Source organism: Aquila chrysaetos, chromosome 23 (assembly GCF_900496995.4).
Source record: "Aquila chrysaetos chrysaetos chromosome 23, bAquChr1.4, whole genome shotgun sequence".
In the NCBI taxonomy this organism is placed as follows: Eukaryota; Metazoa; Chordata; class Aves; order Accipitriformes; family Accipitridae; genus Aquila; species Aquila chrysaetos.
In genome coordinates, this window is record NC_044026.1 from 2160849 (window position 1) to 2180845 (window position 19997).

At 39.2% G+C, this 19997-nt stretch overlaps 1 protein-coding gene across 4 annotated transcripts in view; it reads right to left on the reverse strand.

Annotated features, from left to right (window-relative positions):
• The window catches only part of TUBGCP3 (tubulin gamma complex associated protein 3), a 64180-nt gene that overhangs the window by 12462 nt on the left and 31721 nt on the right, over positions 1 to 19997 (reverse strand). For all 4 annotated transcript variants that reach the window (XM_029999041.2, XM_029999040.2, XM_041119507.1 and 1 more), the window contains exons 10-21: positions 16935 to 17067; positions 15429 to 15595; positions 13520 to 13630; positions 13014 to 13122; positions 8190 to 8379; positions 6778 to 6913; positions 5905 to 5973; positions 5030 to 5165; positions 2399 to 2487; positions 2133 to 2264; positions 1617 to 1757; positions 915 to 1031 (exon numbers count right to left, since the gene is read on the reverse strand). In XM_029999041.2, the coding sequence (XP_029854901.1) occupies positions 915 to 1031; positions 1617 to 1757; positions 2133 to 2264; positions 2399 to 2487; positions 5030 to 5165; positions 5905 to 5973; positions 6778 to 6913; positions 8190 to 8379; positions 13014 to 13122; positions 13520 to 13630; positions 15429 to 15595; positions 16935 to 17067 (1530 nt within the window). The remainder of the gene's footprint in view (positions 1 to 914; positions 1032 to 1616; positions 1758 to 2132; positions 2265 to 2398; positions 2488 to 5029; positions 5166 to 5904; positions 5974 to 6777; positions 6914 to 8189; positions 8380 to 13013; positions 13123 to 13519; positions 13631 to 15428; positions 15596 to 16934; positions 17068 to 19997) is intronic.

The following is a 19997-nucleotide window of genomic DNA, read 5'->3' on the forward strand; positions in this document are numbered from 1 at the left end:
CGGGAAACAATGCATGCTTACATATTTAGCATTTGTCTAAATGTGTATTTATGGATATTGGAATAAGAAAGAAAGATACAAGAAATATCAACAGCAAGAGGGAAGAAAGCAGGCCCTACAACTTTAAGTCAAACTCAGTATCAACATTATTAAAAAAATCCTAACTTCAGACATGCCAAAGGTGATAAATAAGAGAAGTTAAAAGGTACACTACACTATATCAAGAGTATCTCACATATCAGAGTCAAGAGATGAGGTGGGATAGGATTTTGGTTTTCAGTTGACCCAGGGTCTAATCCTGAAAGGCTGCTGTGGCACATAGTGCTGTGTCACTCCCTTTCACCGCCTTCCGGAATGCTTTCCTTGAAATCTAACAGCTGTTTTTTCTGGGGAATGGGAGCTTTAGAATCAGATAACAAATTAAGACAAAGCCAGAATAATTACCATTAAAGACGACAGCCTGCGCACATTCACCCAAACAGCTTAAACACTGCCCGCCTCGGTGCGTTTAAAATCAAGCGTTAGGCCCTTAATAAGGACCCTTTCTGCAGTCTTTAATAGCAATGACTTGCAAAGATGGTGAGAAAAACTGGAATGCAGAAGGAATTTTTTTTTTTTTTTTTTCTCCTTCAGATTACACCAGAAGATAGCTATTATTTCCACTACTGGGTGAAGGAGGAGACTTACATGAAGAGACTATTCCCCTTTGTCAGGGGAACATACATGATCATAACACCTACTGTCTGCTGAGGAACAGTGAATCCAGGCTTTTAAGTAGAAAAGCAAAAAATTAAGACCTAGATCCACAAACTGCACACAAAAATACGGAAGTTACACCTACTCAATATCTGAAATTGAGTTCTATATATCAAAGCTCAGCATCCATATTAAAAAAAATATAATCTAAGGGGCACCTGGTAAAAGTGAGTCAGTATTCGCAGCTGTGAACACATTTTGGGTATTGAGTCTTGAAATTCTTTCATCCTCTTGCTCTCCTCTTCATCTTCTGATGCAGTTACACCCCACTTGCCCTACACAGAGACCAAATGAGTTAAGAGTTCAAGTGTCACATGATGAAAGTTGCTAACTGGGCCACCTTCTGCCCAGCTAAACCACCATGTTCATGCAAACCAACCATTGCCATAGTAAGCCACACATGGAGCCTCTAGTATTGAAACTATCAGTCCCCTTGATGGTTGTACAGCACATGGAAGAAATTCGGGGTTAGCAGAGCAGGCAAGACTCACACCAGCACTGCATGTCCCACAGACTGACAGTAGGGAGGCAGGCATGGAGGTATGGTATTTTTTGCAAAAGGGTTCAGAATCTTAAAGCCTCTTCTATTTCCTTCACCTAAAAGAGCCCTAAATTTCTCAACCTCCAATGGCCACTAGAGAATCTGCTCACCTAGAGGTTTTGGGCAAGACAGAAATGAAAAACACCATTCAGCAGTTTTGTTTGAATTTACTAGCTACTGCTGATGACTTTACATTTGTCCCAACTACATTTTTCATTTTCGCTGTACCTCTACATAGTATCTAAAATCCTGAGTATGTCAAAAGGCAAGTATATCTACCTCAATTAATTTTCACGTTCTAGTAATATCCCTACTGTACCTCAAGCTCCCGCTGTTTTTTCCTCTCTTCAAATTGCAACCTCAGCTGCAATTCCTCCAAAGCAGCTCTGTACATTGCATCTTGGGCATTCTGGAGCTCAATGATCTGATCAAAAACAGCTCGAAGTTGGTTGAGAAGTACCTGTGAGACAGTTAAGCAACAAAACAATGAAGCAGTTGTACAGCAAAAGAGTTTTAAGTTACTACCATTCTTCAGGACATGAGTAAACTAAATCTTTTTATGCACAGCTGGAGAGACTGTTTTGCAAAGCTCTAAGACAGTTGTTGCATCATCACACAGCTTCTTAGGACTGAAACCAACTGGCCCACATTGTCACAAGTTTTATAATCAGCATCTGTCACTGTGTCTGGGGAATATATACAGAGCCTACCATAATAAGGTCTTAGAGGAATAAAAATGACTTTTCCCCTTGCTCCAACAACATACGAGAAGGTGGTTCCTAACGCATAAGCCAAGATCAGAAAGCTACAATTTCATGCAAAGGAGGAGACTTACCCTGGAATCACTATCCAGCAAGCACCGAGCTATGATTGTGTCTAGAAAAACTTCATGAGCTGCAATGATGTGATCCAAGTCCTGTGCTTGTTGGACCTTGTTCCAGAGTTCATCCCACGAACATTCAAGCACCTGGAGCAACGATTCAGGATTGTGCTGTTTTGATTTGCTAGATGACAAGCTCTTTGAAATTTAAGACACACAACACATACAGAATATTAAAAGTACTTCATTTTTAAGTAACTAATTGGGTGGATAGAGTATACCTCAAATGTAATGTAATACTGCATTTGATGAATGAAATGGACCATTTCTGATGCCAGAACGTGACACTGATGCAGCACCCCAGAAAGCTCTGTAAAAAAATCCAAAGAGATGGCATGTTAAAGACCACAAGGACAGGCACAGCCATCAAACCAGCTTGGTAAACTTTTTTCTACCAAATTGAATACTTCATAAAACAGCCACTAGTCTTGGGTGGTAGCAGCAATACTGGCTGGCAGCAGATGAGCAAAGAACATTGCACAATTAACTCCTAGAAAATGTGAGCCAAAGATGACGCCGACTGTGTGCTTGGACAGTGCTGGAAACTTGCTGAGTATCACTAGTGAAAAAGACCCTCTCAGTCCCCAGAGAGTAAAATACAATTAACATCCCATGCCTTCTTTCAGTTGAAAATCTGAGGCCACAGATTTGCAGTTGCTTCTGGGGTCTCTCACATCTCTTACCATTAGCCTTCAAACCACAGACAGCATATTTTTGCATTACTTAGCTACAGTGAGACCAAAAGAGAGGGTGAGTGTGACAGGGGTAGGGAATTTGTGGCTCGTGGTCCAGGTTCAATTCCCTGATCCACAACAGAGACCCACAGACAAGGTCCCTAATGGCCTCAGCTGCTCACCTGTAAGAGAAGGTACCTCTGTTGCAGAAGGGTAATATCAAGATTACCATCAACTGCCAAAATTCTCTGGAATGACGATACTCAGCCTTCTGGAACCAGGCAAATATCCAGACAGAAGAATTAATTTCCTAAAAGCTGCCGAAGTAATTTGCCACTGCAGACAAGCTGAGACTACAACAAAAGGAATTCTACATTTTCATATCTTGGGATGTTACAGGACCATCCAATGATCTGAAAGATATTGCAACAAGCTACTCTTTTCTTCATTTCTTATGCCTTTGCAGGAAGACTATCCCTAACACATTATGTTGCATCAACTTTAAATAGGATCAATGAAAAAAACCTCCAGGGTTGGCTAAACAATAGAAATTCTTCAACATCGGTGAATTGGATACATCTATATTTCTTCTTCCAATTACTGATAGGAAAAGAGCTAGCGTGCCACTACTGTCTAGAAGTACTACTTTAAAGCATTAAAATCCCTGGCTGTTAAGACTTTTGGGGAATTGTGAATAAAGCTATCCTGGAAAGTAAATGCTACCTCTTTGGGGTTGAAAAACAAAAGACCCTGGCAGCTGCTTCCTCCTATCAGTTACTGTCTTCCATTTAGTGCTCTGTGACTGGAAGGGCAAGGTACTGTTTTGGAGGGAGAAAGAGAAAATAAAAGCAAGTTCTACTACTACTTCATAGATCAGTGCTAGGGTGGACTCTCCATGTATTTCAGCTTCCAACTTAGACATGCCAGTGAGTAAGAAAGACTCCTGTCCCTCCAGGCAGAAGGCAGTACAGGTTTTTGTAAACATACTCTCCTTTGTCAGAGGCACAAACTGAGAAATACAACACTGCTCCTTCTGCCCACAATAGCTATAACAGCTTGGCCAGCATTTTGAATGTCTACGTTACTTAAAATATAGCCAAAACTAAAGGCGACAAGCAACTGCAGTCTACAGAAGACTGCTCCAAGGCAAAGAAAGCAGTCCCAAAGGGGTGTGGGGGGTTGGTAAAAAGGGAAGGAAAAAGGAAGAAAATCAAACTTCCTCTTGAGAACACAGGAACAAATAAAACCCTAGCAATGGGAGACAGCTCCAGCCTGAAGACCCTCAGGTGATGAGAATAAAATCTGTTAACTGCACCCTAGTCTCAAAGGGAACAAAATCCTATCTCACAGAACCAGAAAGAAAATGTAGTCATCCTGTACAGTTCCAGAGATCAGCCTTGTGCACTAGAGCATGCTTTACAGAGCTTGTTTCCCAGCAAACTTCTGTGGCCCACCCACCAAACAGTTCCTATTTATAAAAACATAAATAAATTTTTGTAAATATTACTATGCCACAAAGAAGTGTAACCCTCAATACCTATTTTTTACTGAAAGAAATGTAGACAGGTAAGAGTCAAGAGTGAGCCAGTACAGGTGCTCACAAATATGGCTATATTCTCAGCTGAGAAGTAGGATCAAAAAGTCCCAGTCTATTAAACATACACCAGAGCCACTACACTTAAGGAGCCTTCCTCTTTCTTCTCAAACACCTCTTTCTCTTCTTAGCCTCTTCTATTCTTAGCTAAACAAAAGCACAGGGAATAAGTGAAGGTAAAACTAGTAAATTCAGGAGTGTGTACGTGTGAGACTTACTACTTCCAGCACAAGAAAGAGGAAGACACAGGGTACAGATAGGAAGGCATCAAGGAAGATGAGTAAAAGGGGATGGAAGAGTAACCGTCTTTTTCCAGAGACATGGGATGTTTCATTTGGCCACTGCTACAAAAACTCACAACCAAGGATTAAGTAAAACAACAAACAGGAAACTTCCATTTACAATAATGTTATTTTATCTTCATCACCATCTACCATTAAACAGTCAGTCATGAGAAGCAACAAAATATAAAATTCATCTGTCCCAACAGACTACTTTTTTCACCTCTTAACACACGGTTTAAAATAAGATGCAGTCATCTAAATCCAGTTTACAAGTAAGTCATCCATTTGGGCCTCTCTCACCTGGTATACTTTTCAGAAGCTTTGCATTACACATGTGCCCTTTCCATATATCAGTAAGAATATACTCCATTCGCTTCGCTCTCCAAAGGAAATTAAATACTCTAAGATAGTGGCTCATGCACTCACGCGTAAATACCTACAAAACAAACAAGGTATCAGTACAAATTTAATACACTAATGTTCTGAAGGACCAAGAACCTCTTCACAGTCCATCTTATCTGACCCATGCAGTTTATTGGTAAACATTGCCAAAACAAAATCCCTGGAAACCCCAGAGCTTTTGGGAAGATCCTCCCTCAAGGGCTGAACTGAGCTACCTAACATTCAAGTAGGCACAGGGCACTACAGGAAGTGTAAGAAGGGATGAACATGGCAAAGCCTAAACATTTCGCTCTTTTCGAACTACATATGAGAAGTTCTTTACAAGTTTTTTATAGAGGCTAAATGATCAATAGTGTAGCTATTTTCTCAGTAGTTCTAATGAACACTACCTATCAAATTTCATTTAGACAATACAAATAGGTTCTCCTCAAATACATTCTTCAGTTCCTTGCAAATTATCCCAAATTAGCAGCTACAGACTAGTAATAATGGAAGAGGAGCACGCCAGTTAAGTACTTGCTAAAATCTCTGCTGGAACAAATTAATTACTGATTTTCAGTAATGATTGTTTTAAATGTAGCTTTTCAGCACGCACGGTCAAGTTATAAGAACTGAGATTTTGGCTCAACTGTTTATACAGTCAGTGCATCCTAGATGCCAAAAAAAAGCCCCTCTGATCTTACACTCCAAAACAAAGGTTATTTCAAAAAAAATATTTAGCAACTCAATTCAGTATCCAAGACATATTCACAGCCAGCAGTATATGACATTACCGTTGCTATCGGCCCATCAACATGATAGTCCAAGCTGAAGACATCCCATCCAGTGTCCCCAGGAGATACCTGTATTAAAAAGATATGCTACTTTCAGCGTATAATCAGAGCATACTAGTGCTGAAGACCAACTCTTGCTTACTCTTCCATTCTCCACAGCCTATGAAGAAACAAGCACCCACATCAATATGAGTTACAGGAGTTCCTTGTTGAAAGTAGTAGATTAAGCAAAAATGAATCGAAGTTTGACACAAGGGTGGGATTCACCTCACCCAAATGTTGATGTTCGTAATGTCAATGTTTTTGCATTGGAGCTAGTAAAGGAAATGACAGGAAGGAAAAACTTCTTAGGCAGGAGTCAGCCTAAGGTATAGACTTATTTCAGATGCTACAGTTCATCAGTTAACTCCCACCTCAGACTGGAGCGCTCTCATTAACTCAAGTTTCTTACCAGAGGTCTCCTTCATGAAACGCACTTTCATTGCTTCACTCTTTGTAACTACTGGTGACAAAGAGACTACCCCCCAGATTCTTGTAAGAGAAACAGCAGTAGGAGCTGTTTGCAGAACCTCAAATCAGGGCCACCAGCATCAACTACTGTTAGACTCCAAATCTCAACTTTGTATTGTCAGTGAAACAGCTGTAAACCCACAGCTTGAAATACAAATAGACAATAGGCAGGAAATGGGAAAAGAAGGGAAGACCTATTAAATGAGGTTTACATAATTCAAAGTAGACTTCAGCGGAAAGGGGGGGGGGGGGGGCGTATTTACTATATAAACATATGAAAATTTTGTTTTATGTAGATGTCTGCACATATACACACACAAAATAAGGTATGTTTCAGGTCAGAGTCACCATGATGCAACAGACCTCCAGAAGTCGAACATCCAATCGTTTGAGAATCTCAGGATTATCAAACTGGGCATTAGTTGCCCTCACCGCTGTTTCAAGGATTCCAGTTAGATTATGCTGGTATAAGGTTGTAGCTGGTCGTGCAAGCTCTGGCCTGGTGGTTATGAAACAAACAGTCATGGCATATTACCAAGATATTCTGCAGCAGCAATTTGGTAGTAACTGCAGCACACAGTGAAACACTTTTCTGACAGACTTTCAAAACCTCTCATATTACTCTTTCAGTCTCAACCACAAAGAAAATCAATGAGCAAAATATTTCAGCAGAATATGTCTATTCATATGCAGCTATACACCTGAACATCAGCATGAGGAGTAACTTTATCCTCATTTAATGCCAGTAATTTGAAATTACCAGGATTGCTAGCATAACTATTCTGTAATTTGAGTTGCATTCATATCTAAAATGAGGCAGATTACATCATTAACACATCAAACCAATAATTTCATTTCAGTTTTAAGAGACTTACTGATAACCATCTCACTGACTTAGAAGTGCTGGCAGAAGCACAAACCCACCCCCTCTACCTAACTTAAACTTTCCAAAGAGCTGCAACATGCAAGTAACAAGCACCTTGCACTACCCCTCTCCCCCATGATCAGGACTGGAAAGCCCCTCACTACTACCTCAAATGTAATACCGACTCTGCAAACCAACCTTATTCTGGTTCACACTAATTTTCACTTAAAAAATCATGGTCATGTACAAATCGTCACCAGACAATGTTGATTTTGATTTACAAACAAGTTAATGGAAGCTCTATTACAAAGCCTGCCTTCTAGACCAAAGGAAGGCTTTGTAAAGGACATTTTTGATAGACTGAGTTTCATCAGTAGCACCAGCATGTAAAAGCAGTGAGCTTGCAAATACACTAAGAACTGAAAATGATACTTGTGGGTGCACCTGAGCGCTTAAAATAGAGGCTGGTGAGGCATCAATTAATTTTTGAAAAATGCACTGAGGAGTTTTGATAGAATGTTTTGGACGAAACACCTCCAAAATATAGAAGCCTAACGTTCACAGCAATGCTAACTAGTGGCATCAGGAGCAACAGAACTTTTCTGCTTAAACTTGCTGACAGGAGCAAGAGAAGTGCTAACATCCTTGAGGCTGATACCTATCTTAGTGCAACTTTTCAAGACATTGTGAAATGCTCCTGTATGTACTTCCTACCAAAAAGGAAGAACAAATTTTAAGCCTCAGGGTCAAGAAATTAAACCCAAAATAGAATTTAAAAGTTGTTCAATTAAACATTTGAGTAGTAAGATTCTTAAAGGGTCCCCCTCCAAAAGCAAAACAGTTTCTGTTCTCATCATGCACATTTGCAAGCTTCAGAAATTCAACATAGTTACCCCTCCTACTCTCTTACTTGAGCAAGTCCATTAAATGCCTGATAAAGTCTCCTTGACCAAGTAGTAAGTAGCGCCTCATGGCCTGCATGTGTTCCAGTAAATTGTACTTCTTATTGAGAACATCCAGCAGGTATTTGCTGGTCTCAAAATAAGCTGCATCAATTTTCTCTTGAAATGCATTTTCCAGATCTGTGAACAAATCAGCAGCTAAAAAAAAAAAGTTAAAATTTAATTACTATTTTTCCAAAACTGAGGCAAAGAAGCTTCGGAATTGAAACACAGAAGCAGAGAAATTGCTATTTATTCTGATCCACTATATTATACATTTGACATAGCCAAAGTGCAAACAAGTCTAAAGCAGCCCATACTTCAACATTACTCCTTTTAATCTGTGCCCAACTTGTACTTTCCAATACGAGCTCATATTATTTCATCACTTTTACACAGAAAGTGATTTTGGTTTTTGTAGCTTGCTGAAATACTGCAATTTACAGAATCAAATAATTTGAAGGAGATCTAAAAGCTCAGAGTTGAGGAGAAAGCTTTGTTGAGGGGGTGGGGGGATCTAAATCAGAAGTCACTTCTAAGGGTGGGGTGGGAGGGATGGGGGAAAGAAATCTAAGAATCAGTCAGAACATTCAACAGAAGAGTTCCCACATATAAATCAGAATGAGAGAGGAGGGAGTATGCTTGTGTTATCTGAGGGACAGCCAGCAACCCAATGTTTTCTTCTCCACCTTAAGTGCATGGCAATTTGGAGGCAGAAAGTAGGACACTGCCCTTTAGTAGGAAGCATATTTCATTCTGTTCTACAACTACAAGCTTATTAAGAAAGGGACTGCAATGAGGCTGTTAGGAGATAACAAGAACTGTGGCCTCTTGAGGCAACATGGAACAAAACTCCAAAAACTGGACTGCCAACTGTCGTAAGATTCAGACCTTCCTCAGCATTAAAGGACATGCTCCCACTTCGAATAATTTTTAACTACACAACTATTGTTCTAAAGGTAAAAAATGAAGATCCAGGTACCAAAGTAGTGTAAGACAGTGCACTGCCAGCTCTAGGATGAGTTTCAACATGCACTGCAGACAGGAAAAATTAAAACCAAGTTTCATGTTGTTCTGATGAGATTCAGCCTCAATTAATAAAATGCTTTTAAATTGAAGAAATAAACAGTGGTTCTAATAAAGAATTCACTCTTTAATGAGGGAAACCTCACAATGTCTGGTTCAATGACATTCCCTGAAGTTTCCAAACTCTCATTCAGTAACCTGTGAAGCTCTCCATAAGACACCAGAAGTGCAAGCATATGCAGAGATGTTAAAGAGATGACACTTGTATAACACATTGCTGTGCTCAAAATCCCTACACTAGGAGAATACTACTTAGTCAAGTAACATGCATCAAGCTTAGGAGATGTGAGAATTAATACAGCCTGTAGTAAGGAATCCTCAAAGTCCCCTTTCCAGTCACTGACAGCAAACCAGGAGAGACAGCTCACCAAGGTCTCTGCTCACTCTGGTCAAGGCAGAGATCTAGTGTGATCTGACAAAGCAATTCTTGCATTGCTCAGGTAAGGAAGCACACACCAGCGTTCCCACTGCTGGGAAAAATGGAAAAATGTCAGTTTGTGCAAATGCACTTGTCTCACTAGTACAGGGCAACAGGGCAGTGAGAACGTCCAGTCAATTCTGACTTTCATCTAGTCTTTCCCCATCAGCAGATCCTGTCCTCTTCACTGCTATCTTCAAAAGATGGGTTCAAGTGTGGCTGCTTGCACACGTAGTGGTACCAGCCATCTGATCTGCCACATGGCTTCACTGCTGGCTTTAGAGGAAGAAGGAAGAACTTCCAGACGGGGAAAAAGAAGCTAAAAGAGGTGTTTCACAGACAGAACACGGCAAGTTACAACACCCCAATGATCTGTTCGTGCAAGTGTCTTTCCACAAGATGCTGCAAGCCTAATGGGCAAGCAGAAGAGGGAACAAGCCAACCCAAAAAGAGTTATGAGCTAATACCTTCAGCTACTGGACACAGAGGTTGGGCCTAGGACTGGCTTAAGGCACAGGTAAACCCCACAGGAAGCAGGGAATTGCCTAGTTCGCCTGTGCCTTCATCTCTGACTTCCCATTTTAATACATGTTCAGACAGTTTTTTACATCATGATTACTTCAGCATCAAAAGGAAACTGGGGAAACACGAGAGTTAAGGTTCCAAAGCAAATTAAAGAAATAAAAAAAATACAGCCAAACTCATGAAATGTTCAGATTTAAAATGAGAAAAAGCATCCAGAATTCAGGCTGGCATCCTAGCTTTCCATCATCTTATTATAAGTCATTATCTGAAGGGACTCTCAGGATGTTGTCAGATGGCACAAACAAGGACGACAGGATACATTTCCAACATCACTGACACAGAATGTTCTTTCTGGATTGAATGGGTAAAATGCCCTAAATACAAATGCAGTTTTGTGCAGAATTAAGGCAGTGCAATACTATGAGGTATTTGGCTGCAGATTATAAGCTCAGCATGCCTTCAGCACATGGCAGATATAGTGGATAACATCCGTTTCTAAAACTACACTTCTGCTTGAAACAGGTATTCTCAGCACTTAAGATAATGTACTTGCTTTGAAGCTCTCATCTCCTACATAATAGGGAATTTGTGCAGATCATCCATTCAATCAAGGAGAGAGAAACGAGTGCAAATTAAAAAAAATATTGGAAAAGCATGGCCATAAACACTGTGTAAAGTGGTGAAAGTAGTGTAGCCAAAGAATGTTTTTGCCTTTTTCTGGAGTAGCTGGCAAGATGATGGTTCAAACGCATTTACAGCTATTACTCACTTAGCCCTGATCCCTCTCTGCACTTTAAGCGCATCTTTGACTAGGCAAGCACTGCGCATGGTACACAAATCACATTATTAGATTAAATATTCTTGCAGACATGAATGGGATTTTATTATTAGAACATCTTCCATGGAGGTACTCATGCTGAAAGTCCACGCTGTGAAGAGTTAATATAAAAACTAATCCAAGGTTAATCTGGAGGGAGAGGGGAAAAAAAAAAAAAAAGAGACAATCCCACAAAACTAAGCTTCAAAGTTATACATAATAAAGTTATCTTTGAGTACAGGAATAACAGAAAAGATATTGTACAAGATATCAAAAAGTGCAAAGAAGGATGTTCTTAGAAAACTAAGTAAAGAACTTGACAGAAAAACAAATGCTTAGATAATTATTCTCTTGGCAAAAGCTGGATATACTAGTAGGACATCATTATACTTCTAGAAACTACGTACCAAATAGCATCAGAGAAATTATCCCTGTCCTGGTTTCAGCTGGGATAGAGTTAACTGTCTTCCCAGTAGCTGGTACAGTGCTATGTTTTGAGTTCAGTATGAGAAGAATGTTGGTAACACTGATGTGTCTAGTTGTTGCTAAGTAGTGTTTAGACTAAAGTCAAGGATTTTTCAGCTTCTCACGCCCAGCAAGCGAGAAAGCTGGAGGGGCACAAGAAGCTGGCACAGGACACAGTCAGGGCAGCTGACCCAAAGTGGCCAACTGGGTATTCCATACCATGTGATGTCATGCCCAGTATATAAACTGGGGGGAGTGGGGGCGGCGAAATCGCCACTTGGGGATTAACTGGGCGTCGATCAGCGGGTGGTGAGCAATTGCACTCTGCATCATTTGTATATTCCAATCCTTTTATTATTACTGCTGTCATTTTATTAGTGTTATCATTATTAATTTCTTCTTTTCTGTTCTATTAAACCACTCTTATCTCAACCCAAGAGCTTTACTTCTTCTCCCAATTTTCTTCCCCATCCCACTGGGGCGGGAGAGGGGGGGAAGTGAGTGAGCGGCTGCATGCTGCTTAGTTGCTGGCTGGGGTTAAACCACGACACCCAGTGATCTACATCTTAACAATTAGACTCTCTTTGGTATATTAAATGAGTTCTAAAAAAGTTATAGTAGTAAACTATCACCTTCACTAGAAGAAAGCACGTTGTCCTTTCTCCCAGATGTAGCAGCATCCTATGCATTACCTTACCTTCTTTGCTTAGTATTTACGCATAAAGTCTCCTTGTTTTAGAAGTTTATTTGCTATCTTTCATCATAACAATGTTAATTTTATTGCAAAGAATATGCCACCAAAGAATAAACGCAAATGGTATATAAATTCTCAGTCATTAAAACTGAAATCACTTAAATAGAAAGAAATAACCTGAAGGAATTCTGATAGTTAAATTTTGGTTTAATGTTCAACAGCTGGCAACCCCAATTTTAAGTAATCTTCAAAAATAATTTTATTAACCTTCCATATACTCAATTTTCTTCAGACGTATTACAGTGGTAAAGTGCCTTTAGAGAAAGGCTTCTGTCCTGCCTGTTTTTACTGCCCATTCTCTTATTTACAATTAATTGATTATTTATTATTTTTTAAATCACAGAATTAATTCAGTATTATTATGGAATTGTATGATGAAGTATATTTGATGAGGAGGCACAAGTACTAAATTCTTACCGCAGCACTCCAGAATATCCCTGCCCCCACCCCAGCCCTTTCAACAAAAGTCAGCTGAAGGCAGACTGGTTTCTGAATGGTTTCATTCAGAAATCCAGTACATTAACAACCATCCAGCAAACCTATCAAATTAAGAAAATTGCACATATGCATCTTCATACATCTTTTGTAAAATGCAAGTATCCATTAAAATACCTTTATTTTAGGTCAGTTGAGACTTTTGTACTCCTTTCCACCCCACTATCCAAAATGTCAGTTTACAGTCTAACTACATACTGTACAGAGCTCAGTTCAAATATTGAATACTCTACCATCTTTTGAAGACTCTGCAGATTTTGCCACAGCAATCATCTTCGTGGATGGAGTTTGGTCATGACAAACTTGATGCAAAAAGTTTATGGATTTTCCTATTAGGAGGACCTGAACAAAAAAGGATATATTTTTTTCAAGTGATTTGCAGATAAGAAAAAAAAACACCAAACCAAAAAGCCATCCACACCACCAGGACAACAGGATATTTTGTCATCCCTGTGTGCTCTTAGCTTCACAATCCCAACCACAGCAATCCAGAATTTCAATGCTAACACAGAAAGGTTTTAAACACAAACTTCTTTTCCCCCCTTGAGATCTCCTTAAACAAAGTTTATCAGTTAGACAATGGAAAGGAGAAACAGTCTTATAGTCTTCCTCAGCAAACAACTATAAAATTCTTAAGAGGATTATTTATTGTTAAATTTGGTCTCTATTTTCTTAATGGAAGTCTGAACAGCAGGATAGGGCAAACAAATCATCAGAAGATTAATTTTTGAATTCCTACCTTTTTTGATTGCTCCATTGTAATAAAAGAAGGGATCATTGATTTCCTCAAAGTGTATTTGTCATGCCACAACCGATCAGTTTTAACTGTAGGATCTGAAGCTACAAAAAACTGTAGATTGAAATAAATATTAAAACCAAAAGACTAATGTAAACTCTGTCCCCTAGCATTTCATTTCAGTATTTAGAAAACTGTAAAAATATTCTGAATTATGCTTTTAACTAAAAAAGAAAAAAAAATTTTTTCCTAGCTAACATGCAGAGTTGTCCTGCCAATTGATATGTAAATTGTATGTTGACCAATATGAACGCTGAAGAAAAAGTTAAAGAGCTCACATAACTTAATCTCTTCTGTACATTATGAAACCTTGACTACCTCAGGGTAAACTGTACTATCTGTAAAACATCCGCTACGACATACAGAAGCATATAGCATTTTCCAGCAATTTGTAACACAGTTAGGGTAGAAGATAAAGTTCAGAATATAAGTATAATATGCTTTTGTTTTACTGATTCTATTTTTACTCAAGTCCCTTTGGATTTCCTCCTATTTTAACAGATGCAGAATTGCAGAAAACAAAAAAAACCAAAACAAAACAAAAAGAAACCCCCAAAACCAAGAAATCCCTGCAATTGAACTGGTCATCAAATGCTAAGGCCTCTCAACTCCATGCAAGAAAATACTTTCATTTGTAAGAAAATAAAATTACAGGATTACTTTTGTTAAAGTGACTTGTGGATTGATTCTCTCCCCATCCTGTCAAAACAAGATACTGATTTTTTTAAACAAGAACTTTTTTCACTGCCTCCAAATACCATTTCCACCAAGAACAGCCAATTGTCTTTTGTTCAAAAACTGTGTCTATGGTATGAAAATTGTAGCTTTCAGTATACCACATCCAACAGTGATTTTCAGTATTAAGAAAGCTCTTACAGTGCCCACATAAATTTTTAAACAAAAAGTTGAAAGCTAATGAATGATATAAAAACCAAAAAAGACAACACGTCACATGTCTGAGGAGTAGCTGGGAAAAAAAGTAAAGTCTATTTTACACTTCTAGCCATAAAGATTCATAGACATTTCACACAAGTCTCCTAATGCTGAGCTTGAAGATCAGCTGTGGGCAATATTGGTACTCATTTTAATTTTGACCCAGATGGACAGTTTCAGAAATCAGACAGCATATTTCATGCTCAAATAGTTACTCATATGTGTCTCAGAAGTGCTCAATTCATTTTAAAAAATGATTCTTTGGCTTCTTGGAACCAAAAAAATGTCACTTTAACAAGACTGTACTGATTGGAGACAGGAAAAAGAGTTGGGAGAGCTTAAAAAGGCATAAAAACATTTCCAAGAAGAAAAAGGACAGTTACTAGAACTTGCTGTTACAGAAGTCAGAACAAATAACTCTGTAGAGTTTCTAGAGGAACTCTGGAACCATAAACCTCTTCTACCCAATTTGACAAACTGAAGTTATTTATGAAGCTGAGGATAAGAGTGGGTAGTCAGAGTAGAGTATTCTATTCCAAATACAATGCTTGCATTCTAAACAGTTACAAAGAACTCTGCATACATTACTATTGTTACACTAAGCAAGAAAAGAGAGATGACTTTGCCTCTCTTCAGAAGCAAGCATCTATTGCTAGTCCATTCTGCCTCTATTAAAACAGACCCAGGATATGATTCATTGAAGACAACATACTGCATCATTGCAACCTCCAAATATCACACTGACTGAATCCATGCAGAGTGTCACATTTCATGTTGTTATTGTATATGTTACTTACTCATATGTTATACATTTCCATCACAGTCTACTTTTCAAATTCTCCTCTAAGCTTCCCACAGATTATACTCCCACAAAGCAAACGAACAGAGAAAAAAATATTTATTGTATCACATACATTACCTCATGGTATGTATCCTCCAGCTCTCCATCATAAATCCAGCGATAAAGGAAATTCAGTACAGGATGGGATACTAGGCCAAGAATGTGTTGAACCAGAGATCTCATGTAGGGATCTCCTGTTTTAGTATAGGCATGAACTGCTGAGGCTAGTTCACCACCTTTTCTCCCTGTAAGATCATAGGGGAGAGGAACAGAAACATATGAAGGAAAAAACATACACACCACACTTTAATTCAGCAGCCATTGATTTTAGCAAGTCATATGTCACTCAGAGCTTGCTGAACAGCAATTCTAAAATGTAGCAAAAGTATATTTTTTTAACGTTGACGGGGAACTCCTAGGCATGAGTCATTAATCTCACTGAAGCATTAAGCACAGTTCTCTGACACCATATTCTGTCTATTTTATGGTAGCTTGGAGGAATGCAAATTTCAAGGCATCAGATCACACACAAAGGTTGACTTTATGCTTCTTTTCTTCCCCACCGCCCCCACCAGAAGAGCATTAAAGGAGCCTTAGTATGTTTTCCTTCTCTCCTGTACTTGACTCTCTCTCAGCTGTTCTGTGTGCATACGTACACACAAACACATCTTTCCTGCTTCTTGGTTATAGTTCCCCCCAGAGCTCCTTTAGGTAATACCTCCAGTCTTCTTGCAATTGAAAGGTAAGAGGTTGTTAAAAAAATAAAATAGAACTAGTATTTGTTTTGCCATTATGCTGCACATCTTAAAGGTTCCTTGCAGCACAGGCTGTAGCATTCAAAATTTTGATGAATGTCTTAAAAGTAAAGCCCACTTTTTTTTCTAAAATTGTTACCAATTCAAAAATCAAGGTAAAACAGATGTTGTAAGCTTTTTTGGTTAAGATGCTTTTTCCAAAGGGTCACAATCTCCATTTATTTTCAAAGACAGAAAAGCTGAAAGTACCCTCAGGGAGAAGCATAGCCTATGGGTCAGCTACTGGGCAAAAATTTTGGTCAGCTCCACCACCACTCCTCAGCATTTTCTGGTGGATTGACAGCACAGCCACACACTATTTGCAGATTTGTAAAGTTTCAAGGTTTCAAATGAATCTGCAGAGAAGTTGCAAATGACTGCTTTATGCCATCATGTATAGAGGAATAGCATAATACTCATACATGGTGAAGAGACTAAGCCAACCATTTCATAGTGTATTAGTGGGTTTTTTAACAGTGTAACATTCTCTGAAAGATGACTAACATTGAATAATTGAAAACAGCATGAAAAGTGCGTACTTAAAATTTGAAGGATTTCTCAAGCATGTTCTAGTTTGAAAAAAAGGCGAAAAAGTCTAAGTATATCAAACCAGCAGTATAATTTGTCAGTTTTTTGCCTAAACTAAAAGGGAGAGAGAGAATCCTCTGGATTAGCTACTTTAAATTTTCTAAAAAAACATAACTAATATTATTGATATCCACCTTTGGCATGCACAACTACTCAGAGTTACACAACTTCCCCAGAAATATTAAATTAATGTTAAACAGACCTTGACAGTGATCAACGAGTGCTGCAAGGGTTTTTAACCTTATTTTAGGATCATATGTCCAGACTAGAAGACGGCGAAGTGTTAAACTGCTCTCAAGTCCCAAATTCACGCCCTGATCATCTTCCAATTGCAACTGATCAAATCAGAAACAGAAAGACATATCAAGGAACAAAACCAGCAAAACTGAAGCAGAACTGTTGTTTCATAGTTTTAGTTCTGAAGTTAGATTTTTACTAATACACTTGAAATACCCAGTATTATATGTTCTCTCATTAAATTATTGGGCCAAAATCCAAGAGCCACACAAGTGGAAATAGAGAATCAAGCGCAGATGAAAAGACAGAGACAAGTGGAAGTGTAATAGGGCAGACAGAGCACAAAGGCCAAGAAAGTTAAAGCAAGCAAGGTGATAGATAGTTATTCACAAAAGAAGAGCTAAGGAAAAGAGAGCAGAGATCCTGAAAGACAGCAAATACTGGCCAAAGAGATGCTCAGAAAAGAGTAAGAAAAACATCTAAAGGAAAGGAAGGGTGTAGGAGGTAAAATTCTTATTACTGCAAAGCCAGCTTATTTTAGTTGAACATGGGACAAGTTCTGTTCAATATCTTCCTCCAGAAGCCATCAGAACTTAAGTTAGCTCTATAGTGAGTTTAAGGAATTGCTACCATTGGAAAAAAAAAAAATTAAAAGCTATTATAAGAAAAATCTGTTACAATGTGACTACCACAAATCTTCCAACACCACGGGAAATGAAAGCCAAATATTTGCAGCTCAGATGCAAATGCACATCTCACACACGTACAGATGGTGTAAGCAGGACAAGAACACAACATAAGAATATAGAAGCAAGTTCCTAGAACAGTCCAAGCAGATAAACTCTTAGAAAAAGATGCTGTTTCCTGTATGGGCAACCAATCCACTCTGTGCTTCTGCATCTAGCACATTTTTGGCCAAATACTATGTATCAGTTAAGTTTAAGACTATTGTCATCCACATTAAGCTCAGCCTTAAAGCCAGATTAGCTTCTGGATGCTCCTGGGTCCATGTTCTTTTTGTTTTGTTTTGTTTGGAAATTGGCAATAAGAGAGATATATGAGCAAGAACCACCCTTTGTCTTTAGGGAAGAGATGATACATCTTCATCATGGAAGTGGATTTTTAAATGGGCTGACAACATGAAAACAGTCTGCAAGGAAAAGACCTGAAAAGCTTATGGAATAGTACACAGTACACTCAGGACAACTCTTTCAGAGGCAGAAACACGTTTGGGGGAAGCTGTGAAGACATAATGTAAAGTTACATAGAGAAAGACAGTACAGAACCCTTTGATGAGATTCTTATGTACTGCTATGCTTGAACTGCTAACTGGAACAGCAGCTAACAACTCCTAAGCTGGCAGCCTGTATGAGCTGCTGAATACAGGAATGCGGCATGCACTTAATTCCAAGACACAATTTTCTACATGTTTTCAAGTAACTGAAATGTACGGTTTTGTAAAGAAAGTGTCTTTCAAAAAAGTGGATATTTTTTTTTTCTGTCACTTTTGAAAATAAAATTGACAAGTCACCAAGCTCACCTCTGGGATAATCTGGCAAAAGTCTTGAGAATGCTGATTTCTTTCTTAAAGATTTCTGCTCCATCAATTATGAACATAAGGAATGCCATCCTCTGTCAGAATGCTGGCTAGATGAACTACTGCTCTATCTCCAATAATGACAAAAGGAAGCACTGTACAAGAGCAGCACGCAAAGCTGACCCCTCTCTGCAGTCCGTCCCCCTTAGTCTCCTTGCAGCCCAGTTGCAGTGTTCAGGACATCAGAGGATGCATCCTGGCTCAGCCCTTCTAATAGCAGTTTACAGATCTGTCTTCCAGGAATGTGTATAATCCCTTTTCCAACCTGTTGGTACTCCCTTTTGCCATAACATCCTCGGGAAACAAATTTTGCAAGTTGGCTACTCTGTTTTATACCAACCTCCTGCTAATTTCAGAGTGCCAAGTCTAGCAGTGCAGACAACCACCTGTGAGGTCACCAAGGTTTTTCCACCAACCTGGGCCTGCTGATGCCAAGTCCAGCACTGAGGAAGCATGCATTAGATTAGGTTTCTTCCACATAAAAGACCTTGTACTTCCCACACTGAGGCTCTCCAGCACCAATTTGCTCACACACTGTTTCGTGCTGCTCTTTGCCATGGGCAGAGCATCCAGAGTACCAATGCTAGCAAGCTTTCACCGACAGACTGGGAAATTTCACTCTACCTTACCTTCTCCAGATCATCAACATCAACTAAAACCAGTGCCAGCACCTATCTTTGGTGCACACTACTGACCCTTCTCCATCCTGCAGTGTGACCTTGTGCTTCCCAGCCTTCAAGTCACAAGAGAATCTATTCTCCACTGCTGGATCTCCTTCCTTTCTTTCACAGCCTTTGGGGAGGAATCTTGCCAGGGCTTCTTGAAAATCCAAACATAACATGCCTCTGGGATCGCCTTCAGTCAGGTGCTGAGAGACATCCCCAGAAACTCCAGTCTGCTAGTGCAGCAAAACTTTACATTACAGACACTGTATTGACCATTCTCTACCAGAACGCATTTAATTAACGTGCTCAATACACTCATGAACTCTAACACTGGAGATGAATCTGGCAAGGAACATGAAAAGCAGCAAAAAAAAACAGTAAAAGGAAGACTGGGAAAAATGTGTGTCCAACGACTGAATGGTGCTAGGAAAGTGGTGACAGGAAAAATGGAAAAGGCTGAGGTACTTCATGCCTTCTACGCCTTGTTTTTTTGGTGAGATTTGCCACTGGGAATACCAGATGTCACCTGAGATCAGAGGGGAAGTCTGGAACAAGGAAGACTTACTCCAAGTGGAGAAGGATCAAGTAAGGGAACATTAAACAAACCAGGTATACTTAAGTCTATGAAACCTGATGGAATGCATCCATGAGTATTGAGGGAGCTGGCCAATGTCACTGCAAGGCCACTCTTGATTATCTTTGCAACATCATAGCAATCAGAGAAGGTTCCTGATGACTGAGAAAAAGCAAATATTACTCCTCTCTT